This window comes from Pleuronectes platessa, chromosome 16, assembly GCF_947347685.1.
Source record: "Pleuronectes platessa chromosome 16, fPlePla1.1, whole genome shotgun sequence".
Taxonomy (NCBI): Eukaryota; Metazoa; Chordata; class Actinopteri; order Pleuronectiformes; family Pleuronectidae; genus Pleuronectes; species Pleuronectes platessa.
Window position 1 is genome coordinate 22978407 of NC_070641.1, and position 20737 is coordinate 22999143.

The window sequence follows — 20737 nt, forward strand, 5'->3', positions numbered from 1 at the left end:
AATGTGACGCCTGCTTCCTGATCCCAGTCGGCTCCACACGTCGGACCGAAGGGATTTTCTTCTGTCCTTCCTTTAAATCCTGAAATAGAACGGGAGGCGGCTCAGTGGAGAGGGAAACCGTGCAAAAAGAGCTTTTGAATATTTGGCTGAAAGGGCTTAACTCAGAGGGAGCTGCCCCCCCCCCCCCCCCCCGCCCCCAGCCAACGGGCCCCAGAGAAGCAGGAGAAATGTGGAAGATTAGGATCTAATTTGGAAGACGGATTTATCCCAGTGTGACCGCTGCCGTCCCTGAGACCCGAGCTCACCCTGCCCCCCCGGCTCCGACCTGGAGACTCACAAACAGTTTGATATTTCCCTGCAGGATTATATAAATAATGTGTTTTCAAGCCGCTTCAGACTTTAACTCTGACTTCCACCCAGATCGATCATCAGAAGAGAGAGTTACTGGATTCTTCCCTCTGATCTTTCCATTTCCAACGGAGCCAGGATTCATATTCATTAAAAATCTCTGAATATGACGGATGATTCTCTCGGTTTGTTTCTCAACCGATGTTGTTGTTGTTCATTAGCAGCAGCAGAGGGTTAAACCCAATCCATAAATCCTTCTCTGTTGTAGTAATGATGTAAACAACATGTGCACGCTCAATCTGGTGGCGCCTCGGTTCTCCTGAAGCCGATGACGAGCCGGTAAAGAGCCGATTATTATTGCTGTGGACAAAGAGTTGTTTATGACTATTATAAATAAAGCTCCTTTCAGATGAGAAATTAAAGTCCAGGCATTTTCCTGAGGGGATGAATGTTGAGAACACAAATGTCAGAGTCAGTTGTTGTTAAACTTTTCCTTTAAAATGTCCAACTGGTGATTGATTTGGAGCCGACGCCTGAAAACGTCTTAATTGAGATTTGACTTTTCTTTTTCCCTTGATCCACGACAGGTCACAAAGGTCAAAGGTTAGGTAAAGTTCCCTTTCATTACGGGAGATGGTTTCTGCTGCACAAATTTCTTTTTCGTTATTATTAATCGGAGGCTCTTCTCTAACAAACTGTTTGTTTGACGCCATCAGAATGAAAATAGAAAACCTGAGACAAGAGGACGTGACTTGATTTATGTGTCTGTGTCGTAACGTGGCATCATGGAACGAGACAAGTGAGTTTTCATTGTGCAGAAAGAGGAGGAGGAGGAGGAGGGAGGGAGGGAGGGAAGAGGGAAAGAAGGGTTTGTTCAGGACAATGGTTGAACTCACCAGGGTGTGTTCACTCTGCTCTTACCTCATGCTCTCACTGTCTATTCATTCATTTCACAGAAACAACACGTCCTCTGTGGAATGAGAAAATTAGACTTTATATAAACACACATCGGGCGGCGGGGGGGGGGAGGATTTCTTTATATGATGCAACTCATCCGTTCAATGAACTGGAGAAACGTCTGCGTCAGAAACACCCGTCATCTGGCAAATATTGTTTTTATATAACTTTTAACTCACTCTTCATTAAATCCTCCGTCTCTTCATGTTATTATTTCATATTCGGTCAGTAAAAAGCTGAAAGATCTTCTATAGGAATCTGATTTATTGTTACAGACTTAATAAACACTTAATAAACATATGGGAGCAAACTGTTGCTCTACACAGTTAACAGTAAATATAATAAAGTTTATTTGTGTGGCACTTTTCATACAAGGAATGCAGCTCAAAGTGCTTTACATACTAAATAGACAAAATGTATGCAATGTTAAAATGTAATTCATATTAAAGAACACATTTTAAGAACATGTCAACGTGATATTTGAAAGAAAGAAGATTCTCATGATCCATAACTTTGATCTAAAGATCTGACACTGTAACATCTCTTCTCATTCTCAGTTTGTTTTCATGTGAGTCCACAGCTTCCTGCTCAGTCTGTCCCCAGGTCACTGTGAAGCTCCACTTGTCTTCTGTCCAACACGTCCAACACGTCTTCACGTCTCTGTGGATTCGTCCAGAGTCGAGGACGAGTCCCTCGCTGACGAGTCCTGACGACAGGAAGTGGTGTGGGTGGGAGGAATGTGTCATCCAGCATCGCTCCGCTGGGTTCAGGTTGTTGCTACTGGTGCAGAATCGACTCTAGCACCCCCCCCCCCCCCCTCACTGAAGAAGTGATGACGTCAGAGCCGTCACCCCCCTCTCTCCACAGCACCCCCCCCCCCCCACAGAGCTCTCTTATGGTGCTGGATGAGCAGAGTCTTCTTGTGTTGTCAGCTCGTGTTTGGCCTCAGTTCTTCTTCAGCTGTGGAACCGGGTCACCACTGACTGAGTGGAACCCAGAGACGGTGCAAAGTGACACCAGGGAGATGGACCTGGTGTCCAGGATGTGTGAGGACATCGTCTCCTGGACAGACTGGGACATCGTCTCCTGGACAGACTGGTCTCCACCTCGTGTCCCACTGCTGCTCTGCTCCTCACTAACAAGCTCCCCGTCAGTCGAGTGCACTTAGAGAAAGATAACAGCTCCGGGAGACTCGTGTTGTTGACGTGTTGTTGACGTGTTTGGTTTGTGTTCTGAACATGTGAATCGTCATGAAGGACACACAGAGAGACATTAACCCCCCCCCCCCACCAGCCCCCATGTTACTGCAGGAAATGACGCAAACAAGCTTTTAAAGAAACTTTTTTGCACCCTGGTGTTAATGGATTTGTTCATGTAGCTCTAATTATGTGAAGATTACAGATGCTACATAACGGCTGCACTTTCTTATATAGCTTTTGTTTGTTTGTTTGTTTGTTTGGTAGCGACATTAATGAACATTCATATAAAGCTGCTTTCAGAGCTCTGGGTTGTCTCCTGAAGTTCTCCAGAATGTCCCAGTGAGAAGCTCTGGACCTTCTCTGGAGCTTCTCCCACCAGGGCCTTGTAGTCAAACCTCCAGAGAAGGTTCCAATGAGCCTGAGTGAGAACAAAGCACTTCACAGTTCAGAGGTGTCCCAGTGCCCAGTTCAGTTCGTCATGAGTCCCAGTTTGAGATGAACACTGGGATTTTAGTCCATTTCACAGTTTACTTCCCTTCACTGACATGTGGAGCATCATAATGGAACCAATCTGAATCTTAAGTAGTTAATAATGTAATTTATTGGAGATTGAGAAGTCGACACAGAACCTTGCATATAAAACAAGCTTAAAATATCTTTTATATTCAATAAACAATGTTTTATGCAGGATGTTTCAATGATGATCTGATCTTATGTTACAGGTTTAGGTTTGAGGACCTGGATTTGGATTAATTTCCATTATTAATAACAGTATTAGTAGTAATAATGATCAGCAGTGCTTTCAATACTTTGAATAATCAATGTTATTCCCATCATCAGGTCTTGAAAGACAAACAGTGGATTATTTCCTCTTGGTCTCTGAGGCTGTACTGACCTCTGCTGGTAGATAATACAAAATCCAATTCACCCTAGATTGATGCATGGTTTTAAATATGAATTCATATTTATTGATATTGGTATGAAAAAATTAGAGCTGTGAAAAATAACGCGTTAACGCGTTATGATTAAATTACAGGATTAATTCGTTTTTTTTTTTTTTTAACGCATTTAACGCATGCGCAGAAGGACCTTCCAATTCCGCCGCCTCTGCACTAGTCGCCGCTCTAATGCAGTCAGACGGCAGCTGCCATTCAAACAAACAAACAACATGGATAATTCTGATGAACCTGAGGACCTTCTGGACGGGAAGATCGTGTTCCAAAAAAACAAAGATCGAACATTCAGTAAAACCAAGGTGATATGCACACTCTGCGAGAAGACGTTATCGTTTCACCGTAGCAATACCCGCCTAACCACCGCAACGCGAAGCATGTGTTGGTCGGCGAGGGGCGTTCAAGTGGAATGCGCCAAACCAGACTCACTCGCCGGACACATTGTGCAAAAGAAGCGGTCAGCTTTACTGTCAGAGAATTTGAACAAGTTAGTTTGCCTCACCAACTGGCTAAAGACCGAGTAGCTAAGAGGGCCTTTAGAGGCATTAGATTGTATCATGGTGTGGTTAATGGTTGTGTGACAAAAAATATAAAAAATGTCAACCATCCTATGGCTAAGAAGCTCAAATAATTTCTGTTTAATTTAAAAAAAAAAAAGTTTTATTCAACCACACAATGGCTAAAGAACCCGAATTCTGTTTAGGATGAAGATTATATTAATGTTCCATATGGAAAAGCAAAGATAACTGCTGAAGAACTGCTGAGTTGCAGCACAAAAGAAAAGTTAAATGTCATAAATCTTGTTTTCACAAAAATATTCCGAAAAAATCGGTAATGTGATTAATCATGATTAATCCATAGAAACCTGTGATTAATTTGATTAAAAATTTTAATCATTTCACAGCCCTAGAAAAAATGTATTTCCTATATGTAGAAGCAATCAAATTTGAACTTATACTCTGAGTGGTAATGAAAAGGTTTGAGACCGACTTCTCGAGTGTTTGACCTTGTGAGAATTCCCATCAGAGGAGTTTTAATCTCGAGGTTGAAACTGTTTATTGAAATTATAAAAGAGACGATTTATGATTGAATATAGTTTTTATTTTAACTGCTGAATAAAATCAGTTCTATAAGATATAAAAAAGCAGATTTGACACAAGATACAAAGCAGAGATAAAAGAGCCTGACTTGTTATTTCTTAGCTGTAACTACTGTAAGACTGTTGGTTCTAGTGATTCCTCTTCCTCTAGGTGCAGCTCTAGCCTGGTAGATATCTGAAGTGTAGAAGCAGCAGCAGGTCCAGGTTCAGTTGTCTCCCTGGGACGGCTGGTCCCCGTTGATCTGGCCGGACTCCCAGCGCTGCCACAGAGGAGCCTTCTGACCTCCGGCTCGGTGAACCTTGGGCTCCTGCTGTGGGATTAGAGGAGGGAGCAGGATTTAGAAGATGAGGACGGAGATCAGCTCCTTGTTCTTCTGTCTCTGAATTTAGAATTTAATGGAAACTGCAGAGAATGTGAAGAGTTCGCAAGATCAATTTCAGAACAAAGACTGAAGATGCCGACAGAAATGTTACAGTGACCCTGAACTGGTCAGAATATTAACACACACATACAATCACACTGGGATCCGACCAGTTCTGTGCACAAAACACATTTTCAGTTGACACATCACCTGTGACTGCTCAGATTCCTGCTGGTCTCTCCTGGAGGGCGGAGGCCAGACACGCTCCAGTTTCCCTCTGGACTGTTTCCTGATGTCTGCAGGACAGGAAGCAGCAGTGAGACGGAAATATGATATCAATAAAAAACACAAGATTTTAAATTATTCATCATTTCTCACACATATTTAGACAGAAACACATGTGTTGCCTGAATGTTTCTGGCTTATTTCACCCAGTAACTCGAGCCTCACTTCCAAGTCCAGTCGTGTTTCACAGTATATTATATATTGTGGTTTTTAAACAAAGTGCCTCCACTGTGTCGACCTTCTGTTGATTAAGCAGCTCCAGGAAAGTTTTTCACGGCTCAGCCAAAAATCCTCTTCTGAGATAATGATTCTGCAGCTATTCTGCAATTTATGCAAATTCCAATGCGTTGTTTAATAATCAAACCGACTGGTCATTGAAACATCTGCTATCAGGCTCCTATGAAAAAAAAACTAGTAAATTGAGCAAAAGGAAAATTAGGAAATAATTTCCCTCTTTATACCCTTATTATCAGATTGAGTTTTCAGTTAGTTTCATTAGGTCTGAGCACCAAAGGTACTTGTTCAGTAAAAACTCTTAGTTTGGATTCAAATAGAATCTTTAACGATATTAACCCTATGTTCTCATAGTGTATTCATCATTCTTATATCATACCTTACCTCTTAATACTGTTCATATTCCATTTATATTTCTAACTGTACTTCCTATTTATTTACATATTCCACTATGCACAATACTCTGCACTTTTACTGCCTTCTTTTGCACTTCTGGTTAGATGCTAAACTGCATTTCGTTGTATATGTACTTGTACTGTGCAATGACAATAAAGTTGAATCTGATCTAATGTTGGAACTTCTCCTGTGTGACTCACTGAAGTGTTGCAGGAGAGGAAAAGCCCTGAAGAACCAAATTGGCAAATCTCTTTGTTGGCTCCTGACACCGGTTCTCTGCCACACTATGAACACTCCGGTGTAAACAGCCTTAACAGCTCGAAGAGAAGAACCTTGTTGACATCTGTGTCTTTATTAAACTGTGTTGTTTGTCATTTTTCATTATTTACATTATAATTGACGTCATCATTGTGATATCTTCAGTGTTAGAACTGTTGTGTCAAACAGAACAAAATGTCGTGTGTGGAGTCTCTGTCTCTGTCTCTGTGTATCGGTGCCACATGTTCAGTGTCGTGGACGGTCGGGTCAACACTGACCACTTCCTCCTGGAGGACGTGTCATTTCCTGTGGTTGGGCCCAGACGCTTTGCTCTGCTGTCACATGCAACTTCCTCTTCTTCACCTCGAGTCGACACACACATCGTTATCGAGCTATAGTCACAACATGAACACAGTGCCACAGGATGACAAGCTGCCCGGCTGAGTCAGGTCCTGAAGCTCAGCTGCAGGACTCAGAGGCAGCCGTCCTCTCCCGTCCTTGGTCTTCTCTGCAGGACGAGGACCGGCCCCTGGTTGGAGCTGGAGCACACACAGCCGCCCTCGTGCTGTCACTCAGCCCACCGGCATGTGCTGACTCACAGTCCTTAACCGTCAGGGACAGAGTTGACACTAAGATGTCGATAAGACCGCGTGGATAACAGAGTGTGAGGCTAATGTGGAGAGGCGTTCGCTAGAGTGCTGAGGCCGAGTGTCAGAAGAAGAGATGTGCTCTAGATAAAGATCTAAGTGAGACTCATGTGACACAGACCGGGACTGAAGGGACACGTCTCCTCAACCTGATGACTTTTATAAACTCTTAATTAGTTTGTCTTCAAAAGTTTAGAGACGTTTATCACACGATCAAATTAAGTTTTTACTGAAGTAGTTGTTTGCAAAGTTAAACAAATTAACCTCCTTGGTTCACAATGAAGTAACATCACCAACACAACTTTGTGTGTACGACTAATTATCACTTTACAAGTCTTTACATAGTTGTACCTTTAAAGTGCTGGAGAGTGGAGGCCTGATGGAGGACATGTCCCTCAGGACTGAGCTACTTGTCCTCCATCCCTGATGTCACCTTCACACTCACCTTCTACCAGCGTCTGTGTGACTCCTGACTTCTCCTCCTCCCGGCTGCTCCTCCTGTTCTCTCCGTACAGGGTGCTCCTCTGTCTGCGGAGCTCCTCCTCTCTCTCTCGGGCCTGACGGATGTCCTTCTCCACCTCCGGCTGCAGAGCCAGGGCCGGACGCAGCGTGAAGAAGGGGTTCAGCTGGAGGATGGGAGATTCTCGTCCCTCCCTGGTTTTGCTCCTCGCCTCCTCAGCAGCGGGGGTGGAACCATCCGAGCTGATGGAGTCCATGCTTCTGCACAGGCGTGAATGCTTGTCTTGTTTTGCGTAAGGGGACAAGCGGGTTTTGTCTCGTGGGCCCCCGGTTGGGCTTCTTGATCTCAGGTATTCAGGACTTTTCTCTGTCTTCTCAGAGGTTTCTGACTTGTGACGCCTGAGGGAACTTTCCAGGGAAAACCTCTCTAGACTCCAGGTGCGCTCCAGGACAGAGGGATTAACATCTCCTCTTATCAGTGAGGTGGGATGTTTCCGGAGTCTTGTTGGACCCTCGGGGTTCTCCTGCTGGAAAGCCTCAAACAGCAGCTTGGTCTCCTCCAGCTTGCGGATCTCTTCTTTGCTGTATCCTCCTGGGATCTTCCCCTGGCTGACCAGCACCAGTTCTCTCTGGATCTCCTGACTTATCTCCTTCTGCATCTTGTGCTCAGAGAACTGCCAATCGCTACGCTGGTCCAACTGGGAGGGGAGTGGCTCCAGCGAGATATTGGACTTAAAGGGAATCTCCAGCACATCTGGATTATCTGGGAGATTGAAGACGGCTCCAGATCTCTGAAGGTCTTCATGAGGGTCGATTGGAGACAAATCTGTCGTCTCCCATCTGTCCCTTTCCTCATCATCAGAGTCCTCAGTGGACAAAGACACTCTTTCTTTTCTACTCTCGTTCTTTTCCTTCTCGGTCACATTCACCTTTGCTCCCTCGTCCAGGACCGTGTGGATTCTCTTCTCTTTCATCTCAGCTCCATCCGTCAGATTCACTTCTCCTGGATCCAGCTCTGTCTCCAACTCCCCCTGTCCCTTACCTCTCGTCTCTTGGGCCGTCTCCATCATTTGTCCGTCCTGTCGTCGCTGCACCAGCTGCAGACGTTGAAGCAGCTTCTCTCCCTGTCGGATATCTGATGCTATTCTCCTGCTGCTGTCTCCCGTCTCTCCCTTTGTCCTCGTCGTCCCTTCAGAGTCTTCGGAGTTGGGCTGTTGGGACACTTGTGTTTCGCTGCTGCCGCTCTCTCTCCTCACCCAGTCACTCTTCGTCAGTCTATAGTTCAAAGATCTGGTGTCAACGTGGTCTTCATCGCTGTCGGTTTCCTCAGCAGGAGTCTCTGGTTCCTGAGGCTGACTGGTGTCTGGTCCACTGGGCTCTGAACCATCATCTTTCCCAATTAGACCAGGTAGGGTTGATACATCTGAGTCTGTCTCAGTAAGACTGTAAATGTCCTCCTCGGTTTCCGTCCACATCACAACATCCACAGCTTCTTCATCTGACTCTGACCCTGATGGCTCCTGGAATGTTTCCATCAGACAAACAGTGTCCTCACTAGATGTTTGGTCTTCATCAGCTGGTGGCGTGAGGACCTCGATGTTGGACGGTGATGTGGCGTCCTCACACTCCTCAGAAGACTCTGTCCCTCTGGCTATTACCTCATCCACCTTGGTCTGTGCTGCCATTAACTGCCTCTCACCATGATGCCAGTCTAAGCCGCCGGGATTAGCTCTATCTTCTGTGGCGTCAGTTGCCCCAGTTGAATGGGTCACACTGGAATTATTTACCATTCCACCTGTGCTGCCCTCTGCTGGCAGCAGACGAGCACTGGAGGATGGAGGAAGAGGAGGAGGTGGGATGAAGACATCATCTGCCCCCTCGTCATCCATCAGGCCGTGGTACCTCCTGATCACTGCACAGGCTTCGGTTTCATCTTGTGGATTCTCACCAGACGTTTCTGATTGGACGTCGGGGAGGGAGGGACGAGCGTCCTCTCTGGGGACGAGACCTGGGTCCATGGGGACGAGCTCCTGAGACACTATCAGCTGTCTCCTCTGTGATCCTCTTCAGTTCTGCCCTGTTTGGATTCAGATGAAAAGAAAATGATTCTGAGGTTAATTAAAAAACCTGTTTGAGCAGAATAGAAGCAGCTTTTACATGAAGATTATTCTTAATTATTCAGATGATGAAATAGATATTCAACATTCCATCATATCTGCCGCTACAGCCTCGACGACATGGACAGATTAAAGTACAAAGGAAATATCTTTTGATATTGTGCACATTCATAAATCAAGATGAATGAGCACAGACCAGCTGATCCTGCACCTTCTTGTAATTCTGTTTTCCCACTTTGTGACCCGGCCTTGTCACATGACCTCAGTTCTTCTGTTCCTCTTGAGCAGAGCCTCCAGCTCCCGGGTTGTTCCGGTGTCTTGCCCCCCCCGGCTGTAGCACAGGTCATTCTGCTGACAAAGGGGAAGAGTAATCAGCTTTGCTCGGTCTGTTTTGGGACCAGGTTCGATATCCGTCCTGCCCGGCTGGACTCGGACTCACTCGTCATCTCCAGAGTTTTCAGAAGCAGTTTGTATTCCATGTTTCATCCTGTTCTCGTCTGGTTGATGCTTATTACTGATCAGCCTTCTATCTAGTGTTGTGTGTAGTGAGTCACAGGAAGCGTGGAGACACTCTGCAGCCTCTTTCCAACACGTCTCCTCCTTAATTGAAAATATCACCTCTGCTTAATCGGTGCTGCATGTGTGAGTCTATATTTACACCTGTGTTCAGGAGCTTAATGCCAGCCACTGCAGTTTGGGGATTATCAGCAGCAGCACCACCATTCTTAATATCCAGCTTATGATCAACGAGACATGATAACGTGGATTAAACGAGTTTAACCTGTTTGTTCCACCTTCCAACGGACATGTTCTCCTTATTGTCATGTAGAAGGTTCTTGTAGATTATTTTACTATTCAAAAAATATTCAAATACATTGATACGATTTGATTTTGACTATAAGACTTGCTCTTGAAGATCTACTTTTAAAACCTGCCAGAGAGAGAGAGAGAAGATTAACCGGAGAGTAAACGAGTGTAAAGGTCTGAACCCGACATGTAGAAATGTTTGAAGGAAGAAGAGACCCACCTGCTCGTAGATCTGCAGCCATCTTCTGTGTGTGATCACCTCAGTGGAAATATGAATGATCCGGCTGAAGATGCAGCTGATCTGCTTAGCAGCTGTACTTCCTGTCCTCTGGGTCATGTGAGCAAACAAAATCCTCCTCGGTTCAAATCACCCACAGAGACAATGTAGTGATAATGTCTCGTTAATGTCACGTTCAACTGCCTAAAGAAGAAATTAAAAGGTGATTCTGGTATTTTTATCAATGTCCAAAATACAGATTCCAAAAGTTTTCACACACCCACATTCATTCAGATGAGGCCCAGGTTGAAAAATAAAGGAATCACCCTTTAAATGCTATAATATTTCCACAGTAAGATATAGAAGGTGAAGTAGTGAAAACCAGTCCCACGTTGCTACTAATCATTATTGCATTAGCTGTGAGGTGCTTAAAGAAATCACACAACACATGAACACAATTATATATTTCTTTAATAAGCATATATTCCAGTAAACAGCCACTGTAATGAATCCGTTTCATACCAGGTCCCAGTGAGACCAGTAAAAACTCGTCAGTAAACAGGACATAATCCAGATTGTCACATGGAACCTTCAGAAACGTCTCACATCTCGTCCTCAGTGTTTCAGATTCTTATTAATCAAGTATTCATTTCTCTTGTTGAGGGTTAAGAACAGATGATGTCACACGTTGTTAAGATCTCTGAGTCAAATTGTGATTTGTGAATATGGGCTTATACATATACATTTGATTGATTGATTAATTAAATTCAATTAGAACATGATTAATCATCTTAATGCTGAAAACTGTAAATGTCTTTCCTCTCCCAGTCCTCTTTGGTTTTTACATTCCCGGAGGAAGCACCTTTAATCAGATGTAATTTCTGGCTTTTATGGAAATCTGACAAATCCCAATGTGTTGAAAGAAAAGGTCACTTGAGGTGAGACTGCACCGCTGCAGGAGGGCATGCTCCACTTTGTCCACCAGGGGGTGGAAGTGGATCTTTAATCACACCTCTTATTAAAAGGTCTTTAAACATCCTGAGGCTCTGGTTCTAGGACAAAGTGAAGGGGTCCGAGCTGAGGGACAAACCACTGGGACCATGATGGGCTCATACTGGTGTGCACTCACATACATGATCATTGAAGCAGCAGTGGTGTGTGATGAGAGGCACAGTGGTTTGAGTCCAGAGTCTTTCTCTCACATGACCGAGCAGCACTTGCAGGTCTTGGGCTTGGAGGTGTCTCCTGTCTCTGCTGTCCTGGGGGACGATGGTTCACGCAGCCCTTGGTCCCCGTCCTCTCTCTGGACTTTAGCTCCAGCTCCTTCCAGGGGAACGTCCTGAAGCTCTCTCTCCACCTCCTGCTCTGCTGCCTCGTTCGACCCTGACGGAGGTGGAGCAGCTGTCTCAGGCTCCATCAGGTACTCCTCTCCGTCCTCGGTGATGATGACTCGCTCCGCGGTGAGCATCCCTTCTTCTTCCTCCTCTTGTCCGTCCCCTTGACCAGATGTGGCGTCCGTGTATCCCAGGAACAAAAGAGTCACGGGCCCGTCCTTCAGCCTCGGGTCGTCCACGTCCTCTATCCCCACGTCTCCAACAGCCATGATGTCCTCTCTTCTACCACCGTCCTCTACGCTCGGCTCGGCCTCTAAGACGTAGCGTCTGTCCAACACGTTGTCTTCAGACGCAGCGTGAAGGGTGGAGAGGGACGGGAGCTTCTCCTTCAGGATCCCGGAGGCTTCCACCTTCTCAGTCTTCACCTCCGTCACGTTGGGAACGACTGTGACCTCGTCCAGCAGCGCCTCCATCCCGACCCCGTCGATGACCCTCAGGATCTGGCCCAGCTCTTCGGTGGAGGGTTGACCTCCTGACCCCCCCACGGTGTGGATGCTCTTCCTGCCGTCGTCGAACACCGTGTGGACCCTATCGCCCCCCCCGGCTGACGTGGGGGCCACTGACTTCACGACGGTGGCCCCCGTCCTCGGGTCCCGCTCCACCTGCACCGTCAACATCCCCATGACTGAAACACAAAGATTCAGATGAAGTGTGAGAGGAAAACAACTCTCAAGGCTAAATAACAGATAAATATTGATTCATTTGTGAAGGTGAAAGGTTTAAAGGTTCAAGCCGAGGTCACAGAATCACAGCTTTGTGACACAGATAGCAAAATTCAGACGGCACAAAAAACTAATGAGTAGAAAATGACAAAGTGGGTTAAACAGAAGTGAGGTTCAGCTCAGTGGCTTCGTTAAGTCGAGGCCTGAAGGCTGAACGTGGACAGAACGAGAACAAACGGGTCATTGTTCAGATGAGAAGAGAAAAGAGACACGACTGAAGATTTCTGTCACAGCCTCGATTTAAAATCTTATATATTTCATCTTCGTTGGTGAATATCTAGAGACTCTGGGACTTTATACTGAAGGGCTGCAGGGGGAGGGATAGAGGGGACATGATATATTTTATATTAAGTCTCACTGAGTCTCACCTGATCGGCCATCGTCGCCACTATCATGAAACATCCTCTTCGCCATTTGATTGGAGACGTAATCATCAACCTCTTCACTCTCTGAGGAGGAAAAGCACAGGACTGTAAATACAGATGAGTGACATCAGAATATCTCAGACCCCAACGAGCCAGAGTCTGAGCTGCTGAGCTGAGATTCACACACTGGACCAGTCGAATCAAATAAACAAGTCGGACTAACAAGCGTTTCCTGAGAGAAACACAAACTTTATGTTAAAACAAATGAATGGATTCAGTCAAACAGAAACACTGGAGTGCTTTTACTTTGAAACAGGTACAGGAAGTGTCTTACTCGACAGTTAGAAGCTCGTTAACACTGAGTGTAATTGATCTGAGGCTCGACTCCCAGGGGCCACGCTGCTCGAACCCGATATCACAAACACCAGACACTCTCTCATCCACTGTGACTTCCTTTTCTTTTCCTTTTCTCTTCCTCCCTGCGTAAATATGAGCTCAGAAGCGTTGGAGTAAACTTTTGCCCTCGTGGTGCTGTTGTATAATATAATTATGAATTTTTTCCGGTACAGTCAAAGTAGAGCTGTTCTTCAGACACGGCTCCATTCTGTCAGCCGGAGTTAACCGACTGTTCTTCAGGCTGAGATTTAGTTCTGGTTCATTATCATCTGTCAGGACGTAATAGATTCCAGGACGACACAGTCACGGGGGGGGGGGGGGGGGCAAAGAAGAGACAGAAGCTGATGGTGAACTAATGATGACTTCTCACTGCAGCAGCAGCAGCTTGTGGGTAAAGAGCAGATAAGTGTCGATGCTCTTCAGCACTGGGTTCTAACTTCTAACTCAAGCCTCCATCGTGTGCTGCTGTTCCTCCTCAGAGAGAGAGTCACAGTGAGCTCAGTCATTTCAGTCACGCCATCGGCTGCCAGGGTCGGGCCGAGCTAAATATATATAATACGGTACATTAAAAATAACTGTGATACATTCAGTTGAGGTTAAAGGTCACATATTAATAAGCTCATATGTTTATGTGACTGTATTTGTTATATTAAGTCTATGGCTTGTGTACTAAGATGCTCGATGGATTTAAGATGAGAAGATAAGAGAAAATTCGCTGCTGCTGTCAAAGTGAGAAAAGAATGAAACAGGGAATAAATTAAACATCTAAAAAATAGAATCATAAAATATTGTTGTACAGAAGTAAAAGAAAAGGTTAAAAGTTGTAAATAATACATTCAGGTTTAGTTTCGAGTGGAAGAAATCAAACTGAAAAACACACACTGATAATATTCATCAAAACAATCAGGTCATTAAATTCAGGGAGAAGTTCTGGTTTTATTCTGTGAAGCAGTGAAATTATTCAGTTGTTTGTATTTTGTATTCATGATACATAATTTTGAGGTGAACAACTCGTCCCAGTTGTTTGGAGAAGTAAAATGTTTTGTGTTTGGAGTCGGGGGGGGCAAAATGAATTCTGTTTGCATCACATGACCCTTGTTTCTATTTTCATTCATGGGTTAGTTCGATTTCTTTTCAAAGTTCAGCCTTGGAGGAGAGTGTGTGTGTGTGTGTGTGTGTGTGTGTGTGTGTGTGGGGGTGGGGGGGTGGGGGGGGGGGGGGGGGGCACTTCACAGCCTCAAAATGATTTCAGGCTATTTGTGTTTCCAACCATATTGAGCGAGAAGACACAGTTCTAGTCAGAGGTTTCTATTCGCTGTGTGTGTTTCTATCTGTGTGTGTGTGTTTCTGTCTGTGTGTGTGTTAGTTTCTGTCTCTGTGTGTGTGTGTGTGTCTCCTCACTGTTCTCACAGTCACATCTGCTTATCTCACCTGATAGTGGCTGAGGCTCTGGCTGCAGCTGCACAGTTCACACACTCTTTGTTTTCTTCTTCAGTCGCTTGCTCCTCTTCTCTGGCATCAGCTGCCTCCTCCTCCTCTTCCTCCTCCTCTTCGTCCCCGGGCGTCTTTTGACTTTCGGTTTGTTCACTGTTACACACACAGACACACACACACACATACAAATATGCAAATTACAGCTCAAAACATAAATGATTCAGAGCGGTGGACCAGGAGTAAAGAGACGCTGTGTGAGTCTGTTTGTGTGTTTGTGTTCGAGGCAATAATCCGTCACAACATAGCTGCTTCCTGTTTGATGTTGTCGAGCTCGATATCGACGTGTGTCCCTGATAAAAACACACACACGCTGCTACACGGCAGATTGTTTGCATGATTGTGCTGTGCAGAAATCAGAGTGTGAGTCTCACACATGATATCCTGACAGTAACACACAGTACGACTTCCATTAGTTCAGTACTGTCCTTTTAAAGCATCAGGGGGGGGGGGGAAGCATCATCTGTACTAACTCTACTCTTTTCAATAAAAGCCGAAGAAGTGCAAGTTCCTCATTTCCTCATTCGTTTCAAATAATAATAATAAACTTGCCCGATGTGCAGCTTCAGATCTGTTGTGTCCATCAGTGCTCGGTCCCCTCATATGGAGGGTGTGGCCAGGGCAGAAAGAACCAAACAGATGTGATACTGAGAATATCTTCATCTCCTTCGGGATCAAAAACTCACATTTAGTAGAAAACGACGACAACGCAGGTGTTGATTTATCTTCAGGCTAAACACAAAGTGTCGCTGCTGCACAGACACACACATGCCCCGAGGCAGTGGGAGCTCGGAGGAGGCAGATTGTGTTTTCTTCTTCTCGAGGCTGTGGCAGTTTGCATGATGCAGCTCTGAGCCACTGACCACATGGATCTTTAAAAGGGCGTGTCCTGCTGGGAACTGTGAGGTCATTAATGGGATCCATACCGACCCAGTGAGAAGGATCCCTGAGCATAATGGTCTCTGTCGTCACCACTTCCTCCAGGAACGTTTCAGTTAAGTGTGTTTCCTGCTGTGGGTCGAGCTCGTTAACAACTGGTTCTCTAGGTTTCACGACTTGTTAACTGATCTGAAAACAGCTGGTTCATGTCAGAGCGACTCCTCCCCCTGAGCACTTGACGTCAGCTCGTGAACAGCTCGGCCAAAGATGTGACGAGAGGGTGGGACACGGCGGAGGTCAAGTTTTTAATATGAAGCAGCTGGAGGTAAACAATGAAAACATGAGGTCACATCCCAGCTTTCACTTTTCACGTTTACAAAAGAGCTCAACGACACTTTTAGAACGTCAATAAAAGTAAATTTCTTATTCATTCATCCATCAAGGTCTCAGAAAATCCTCCTTTTATATTTAGTGTTGAGCGCTGAATCGTCCAATTGTAGCTGTCATGTCTGTGGCTGTTGCAAACATCCACCAATCACAGGCGTCGCTATTACACCTGAGGATTGTGGGTAGTGTAGTACTTCTCCTTGACGTCATGAATAAAACATGTTTAATATAAAAACTTGTGGCTATTACAGGAGAACATAACTTGTTTCACAGTCAAGTAACTCGTGGTAAATCTGCCTCGGATGGTTAAAATATTATGGCTGATAATCAAAACCTCCATTCAGATAATAAATGAGATTTTAACTTCTTTATTAAAACGTGTTGATGGATCCTGACCTGTTTCTGAGTCGTCCTCGGCTTCTTCTCTTCTTCAGGCTGTCCAAGTCTCTGCAGGTGAAAATGATCCTTTAAAACAGAAATAAAATACCTGAGCACTCGGAGCCTCTTGGTCTTTTCAGTCTCAGTTGTTAAAGTGTTTCATCAAAGTCGGTAACAACTAATAAAACTGTGGGTTTGTTGAGTCTGTTTGTCCACAGTGTCAAAGAGTAAAGTTGAGTTCAGCCTGTGAGTCTCTGCTCGATCCTCTAGTCTCACTTTCCTGCTCCGGCTGCACAAAGTGTCACAATCATCAAACTCCAATCGACAAAGTCCCGGCTTCACACAAACAACACAACTTCTCTAACTTTCTTGTAACTTCATCTCTTCACGATCACGTTCTGACGAGTCTTACCTCTCAAGAGCAAAAATGTCTTTTAATCTTTAATCCCCCAAACAAAAAAACAAAACCACTGAATCAACTGCTGCACTCTCCTGGTCTGAGAGTTCTGCACTTCTGATGGTGGGTTACACCCGCTGTCTGATTCCAGTCTGTGGTAACACCCCTCTGCAGTCATGTTCCCCGAGGACAAGGACGTCTTCTGTGTGAAAGCAGAGAAGAGAGGGAGGGGGAGGGAGGGAGAGGGAGAGGGAGGGAGGGAGGGAGGGAGGAGTATTTTTAGGGGACGTGACCAACAGATTAGAGTGGCTGATACAGCTGGCAGGGAGCAGGGATGCCGAGAGAAATAGTTCAGTGACGCAGCACATTGTCCGCATGCTGACTCCGGATCAGTGCCGTTAACCTCCACTGCCAACATGCGGAGCTCCATCACTCACTCTCTCTCTCTCTCTCTGGTGAAGTGGGTCACTGGTGTTTGGGTTTGACTCATTTCTTCATGTCGTCCATTAGACACGAGGTCAGGACGGCTCCACTCGGGCCCTGAAACCTTTCATTTCACAGACCAGTGACAGGACAGACAGTGAACTGGGGGATGTGGTGCGGTGAGATGGTTTCTGACGGGAGGTGAAAGGTCCAGTTGGTTTGAGGCTGAGCCGGAGACGGACGGAGAGAGGGGGGGGGGGAGTGAAGACAGACAGTTGTTGGTTCTTCTTTGCTTCGTGCTCTGGATCTAACATTTAAAATAAAGATTAAATCAATGTTTGAATGAAACATCCCAGTTTGTTCTCTGTGATGGAACCAGCAGAACGATTTGTGGTGAATGACGTTAGATGTGTTGTTCCACAGCCTCACTGCAGAAAACACCTATAGCATCAATTTATAATACAACTGCAACGTCAGACGCATGTATTATATATTATCGCACCATTATGCATCTTGCATTTCACTTTTTACTTCACTTTTTATATCTTTTATCTATTATATATTTTTATTTAGATATATTTATATGTCTAAATAAATGTTACTTTGTATAAATATTAGAAAAAGGGAGTAAATAAGAAGTAAATAGTGAGTAAATATATATTGTTTATTTTTATTGCTTTTCTTAAGCTACTTGGCAATAAATACTTTCTGATTCTGTTTCTGATCTGATTATTTATTTAATGTACTGTTACAACTATAGAGTTACAATATTGTAACATGACATTACTTACTCTAAATATCAATAATTGATATGATAAATAATATGTTGGAATAACACTTTTCAAGCTGGGAGCATAAAGTGATTTCCAGTTCAGGGAGATGGCATAAAATACACACGTTATGAATAACAAATGACAGTCACACACATAAAGAACAACAGCGCAGACACATATAAATCACACAAATGTTAAAGACACATAAAACAATTAGAACGCCTCCCACGCAGTTTGTGCACTGGTGTGTAACAGCTGGTGTGTGTGTTTGTGTGTTTAAAAGCAACATCCACACTATCTTCTGCAAACCACACAGAGAAGAGAGCAAAGTTCATTGAATCTGATTCAGTGATGAAGGAAACCGGGATCAGCCTCCTCCATGTTAACGTGCAGCCAGTTGGACACAGTCGTGGATCGATGGAGCAGACTCTCTCACTCTCTCGCCCAGTGCAGCGGCGGAGGTCTGATAAAGAGACGGAGGGGAACCACGTCGATATCGATCATCTCACACTGAGACTCTCTGGTCAAACAGAGATCAGCCTCACCCAGGCAGAGGGGGGGGGGGGAGAGTTGACCCAGAGTGTGAAGCTGAAGTTAGCTCTAGCTCACATTCCTCACATGTTCAACCTGCACTCTGAACTCTCTCCCCAGCCTCCGGGCCGTAAAGTGCACTCGAGCTTCACCTGTTGAAAGCACGTGGCCCTGGACTGGGGGGTGTCCTGGGTTCATTGTGTAACTCCCGATGTGTCGGGGGGGGGGATCCGCTCCAGCTGCCTCCACGTCCCTCAGAGGTTCTGGATAATAGACGGATTCATTTTTGGAAGTAAAATCAATTTAAACAACGATTTCAGCCTCAAGTGTAAGAAACCTCTTCTTATTTTCTGCCCTGAGGTTCAGACGTGCTCGGCTGCTTCATATCAACCGAAGCTCCTCGGTTCATAATCCTGTGACGGACTTCAGACGTCACATCAAAGCCCGTCACTGCGGAGGCCCGTGTCTTTGAAGTGCGGCGGCTCAGAGCCCCTTTGAGACGAATCATAATTCACCGTTAATGACTGTTTGTTGGCTCAGCAGCAGATAAGAGAAAATCTGCTCCGGGCTCCAGAGTGCTGCTCCGCCCAGAGAGAGAGAGAGAGCTGACTTCAGATCTGCTTTTCATGTCGGGAAACGAGGTGACGGACCCTGTGGAGTGTGAAGTGAGAACTTTGTGCTCCTTTCTGATGCTGCGTGATAACTTCAGCTGTGAGGAGGAGATGATAATGGACCAGTTGTGACTCTGACCTCTGTGCACCAGGGGTCAGTGTAACATTATGAGTCTCATGCAGAGGTCACTGACTGCAGGAGCAGGAATACCAGTACAATACAGGGATATCAGGCTTAATATGGTTAGTGGGATCTTTCCGGGACTTTCGTTTTGAGAGCAGGACATTTTGATTTCATGTTCTCTGATGCTCTCACTCGAAACCCAGCGCTTGCACTCGAATACGCCAAGAGGCAGAGTGAGGAGAAGAGCTGAAGCTGGGGCACAAGAAATCTAAGCTTAAGGTGTGTCTGAGTGCCAGATCAGGGTTTTGAGTGAGAGCATTTAAAAAAATCTGAATATGAAATGAATAAGTCCTCAGACTGCTCTGAGACAGAAAGACAACGCTCTGGAAAACAGAGGGAAAAACCTCCACACCAGTGAAGGTGAAGAGGAACAGCCGGAGCTGCAGTTACAGTCGAGTTACTTCATCATCTCACCCGCAGAAGCTTGTCACTGGAAGACAAGCGATCAGATACGAAGATCAAAGTCGAGCAGAGATCACAGGAAACACCGACATCGAGACCAATTAAATCTGAGACACAAGGCCACAGGTGGAAACAGGGACTCCTGAAGGAGGACTAATGAGGAGCTGCTCTGCTGAGACGTTTGGATTTGATGAAAGAAACACGAGGTCACTGACAAACCTGTTATCTACACACAGCAGCAGCTCATACACACACATGTGCACGTGACAACACAAACACACTGGTGATGCTGTGTGTGAGGAAGGTGTGTGTGTAAAGAAAAGGAAACAGGTTTATATGTTGGACGTTATTTCAGATTATGTGTGTTTCTCTTGTTTGGACACCATGAGACAGTTTGTGATCTAAACAGCCTGAGAGGACACCAACCAGCAGTCTGAGGACGAAGAGGTCTCAGGTGGAAGAAGACAAACAGACATGGAGTGAATTCCACTGAGGATTATTATGACCCAGGAGATTCGCCTCGGTCAGAAGAGCAGAACAGGAAGTCTCATCGAGAGCTGACCCAATGTTTTCATGGTTTCATGTCGGTTTCTCCTCAGGAACTTGTTTTCTTCTCCCAAACAAAACAAGAAAGTTAAAGTTGAACAGTTGTGTTAGTTTTTGTCGTGGTGCGTCTCTTTCTTTGTTACTTTGGTTTGTGTCTGAACCACTTTCCTGAAGATGATAAAACCACTTTGACCCGTCCTGAGTGATCCGATCACAAGTGGAGAGCTCTATGTTCGTACAGTGTGAACACACCCAGGATACATTGAGGATCCGGTTTGAGACCTGATCTCTCAGACCTGGTTCAGAAGGGACACGTGTTCTTTTTGCTGTGAGCTGTTTTTGTGCAGAAACTGAAATAACACACAGTTGAACCCTTGAAGTAGAGGACTCACATGTTTAAAGCTCTTTAATAATTGACGCAAAATGCACAAAATGCAAAAAACAATACATTATCTTCAACATTTGTGGTTTTGTGTTTGCCTCTTGCACAGACGTGATGCTACTTGAATATTTGTGGTCC

The 20737-nt window shown here is 45.1% G+C and overlaps 1 protein-coding gene across 3 annotated transcripts; it reads right to left on the reverse strand.

Moving 5' to 3' along the window:
* Positions 1-10791: 10791 nt before the first annotated feature.
* LOC128459208 (uncharacterized) lies at positions 10792-16945 on the reverse strand. 3 transcript variants are annotated; one of them, XM_053444316.1, is made up of 5 exons: positions 16763-16945; positions 16369-16419; positions 14647-14802; positions 12823-12903; positions 10792-12357 (listed from the first exon to the last, which is right to left on the reverse strand). In XM_053444316.1, exons 4-5 carry the CDS (start codon positions 12866-12868, stop codon positions 11537-11539), a joined length of 867 nt encoding a protein of 288 aa, XP_053300291.1. In that variant the 5' UTR covers positions 12869-12903; positions 14647-14802; positions 16369-16419; positions 16763-16945; the 3' UTR covers positions 10792-11536. The 3 variants fall into 3 exon arrangements, with proteins under 3 accessions (XP_053300291.1, XP_053300290.1, XP_053300292.1); XM_053444315.1 differs by having other exon boundaries at positions 16369-16437; XM_053444317.1 differs by lacking the exons at positions 16369-16419; positions 16763-16945 and adding an exon at positions 15393-16248.
* Positions 16946-20737: the final 3792 nt, after the last annotated feature.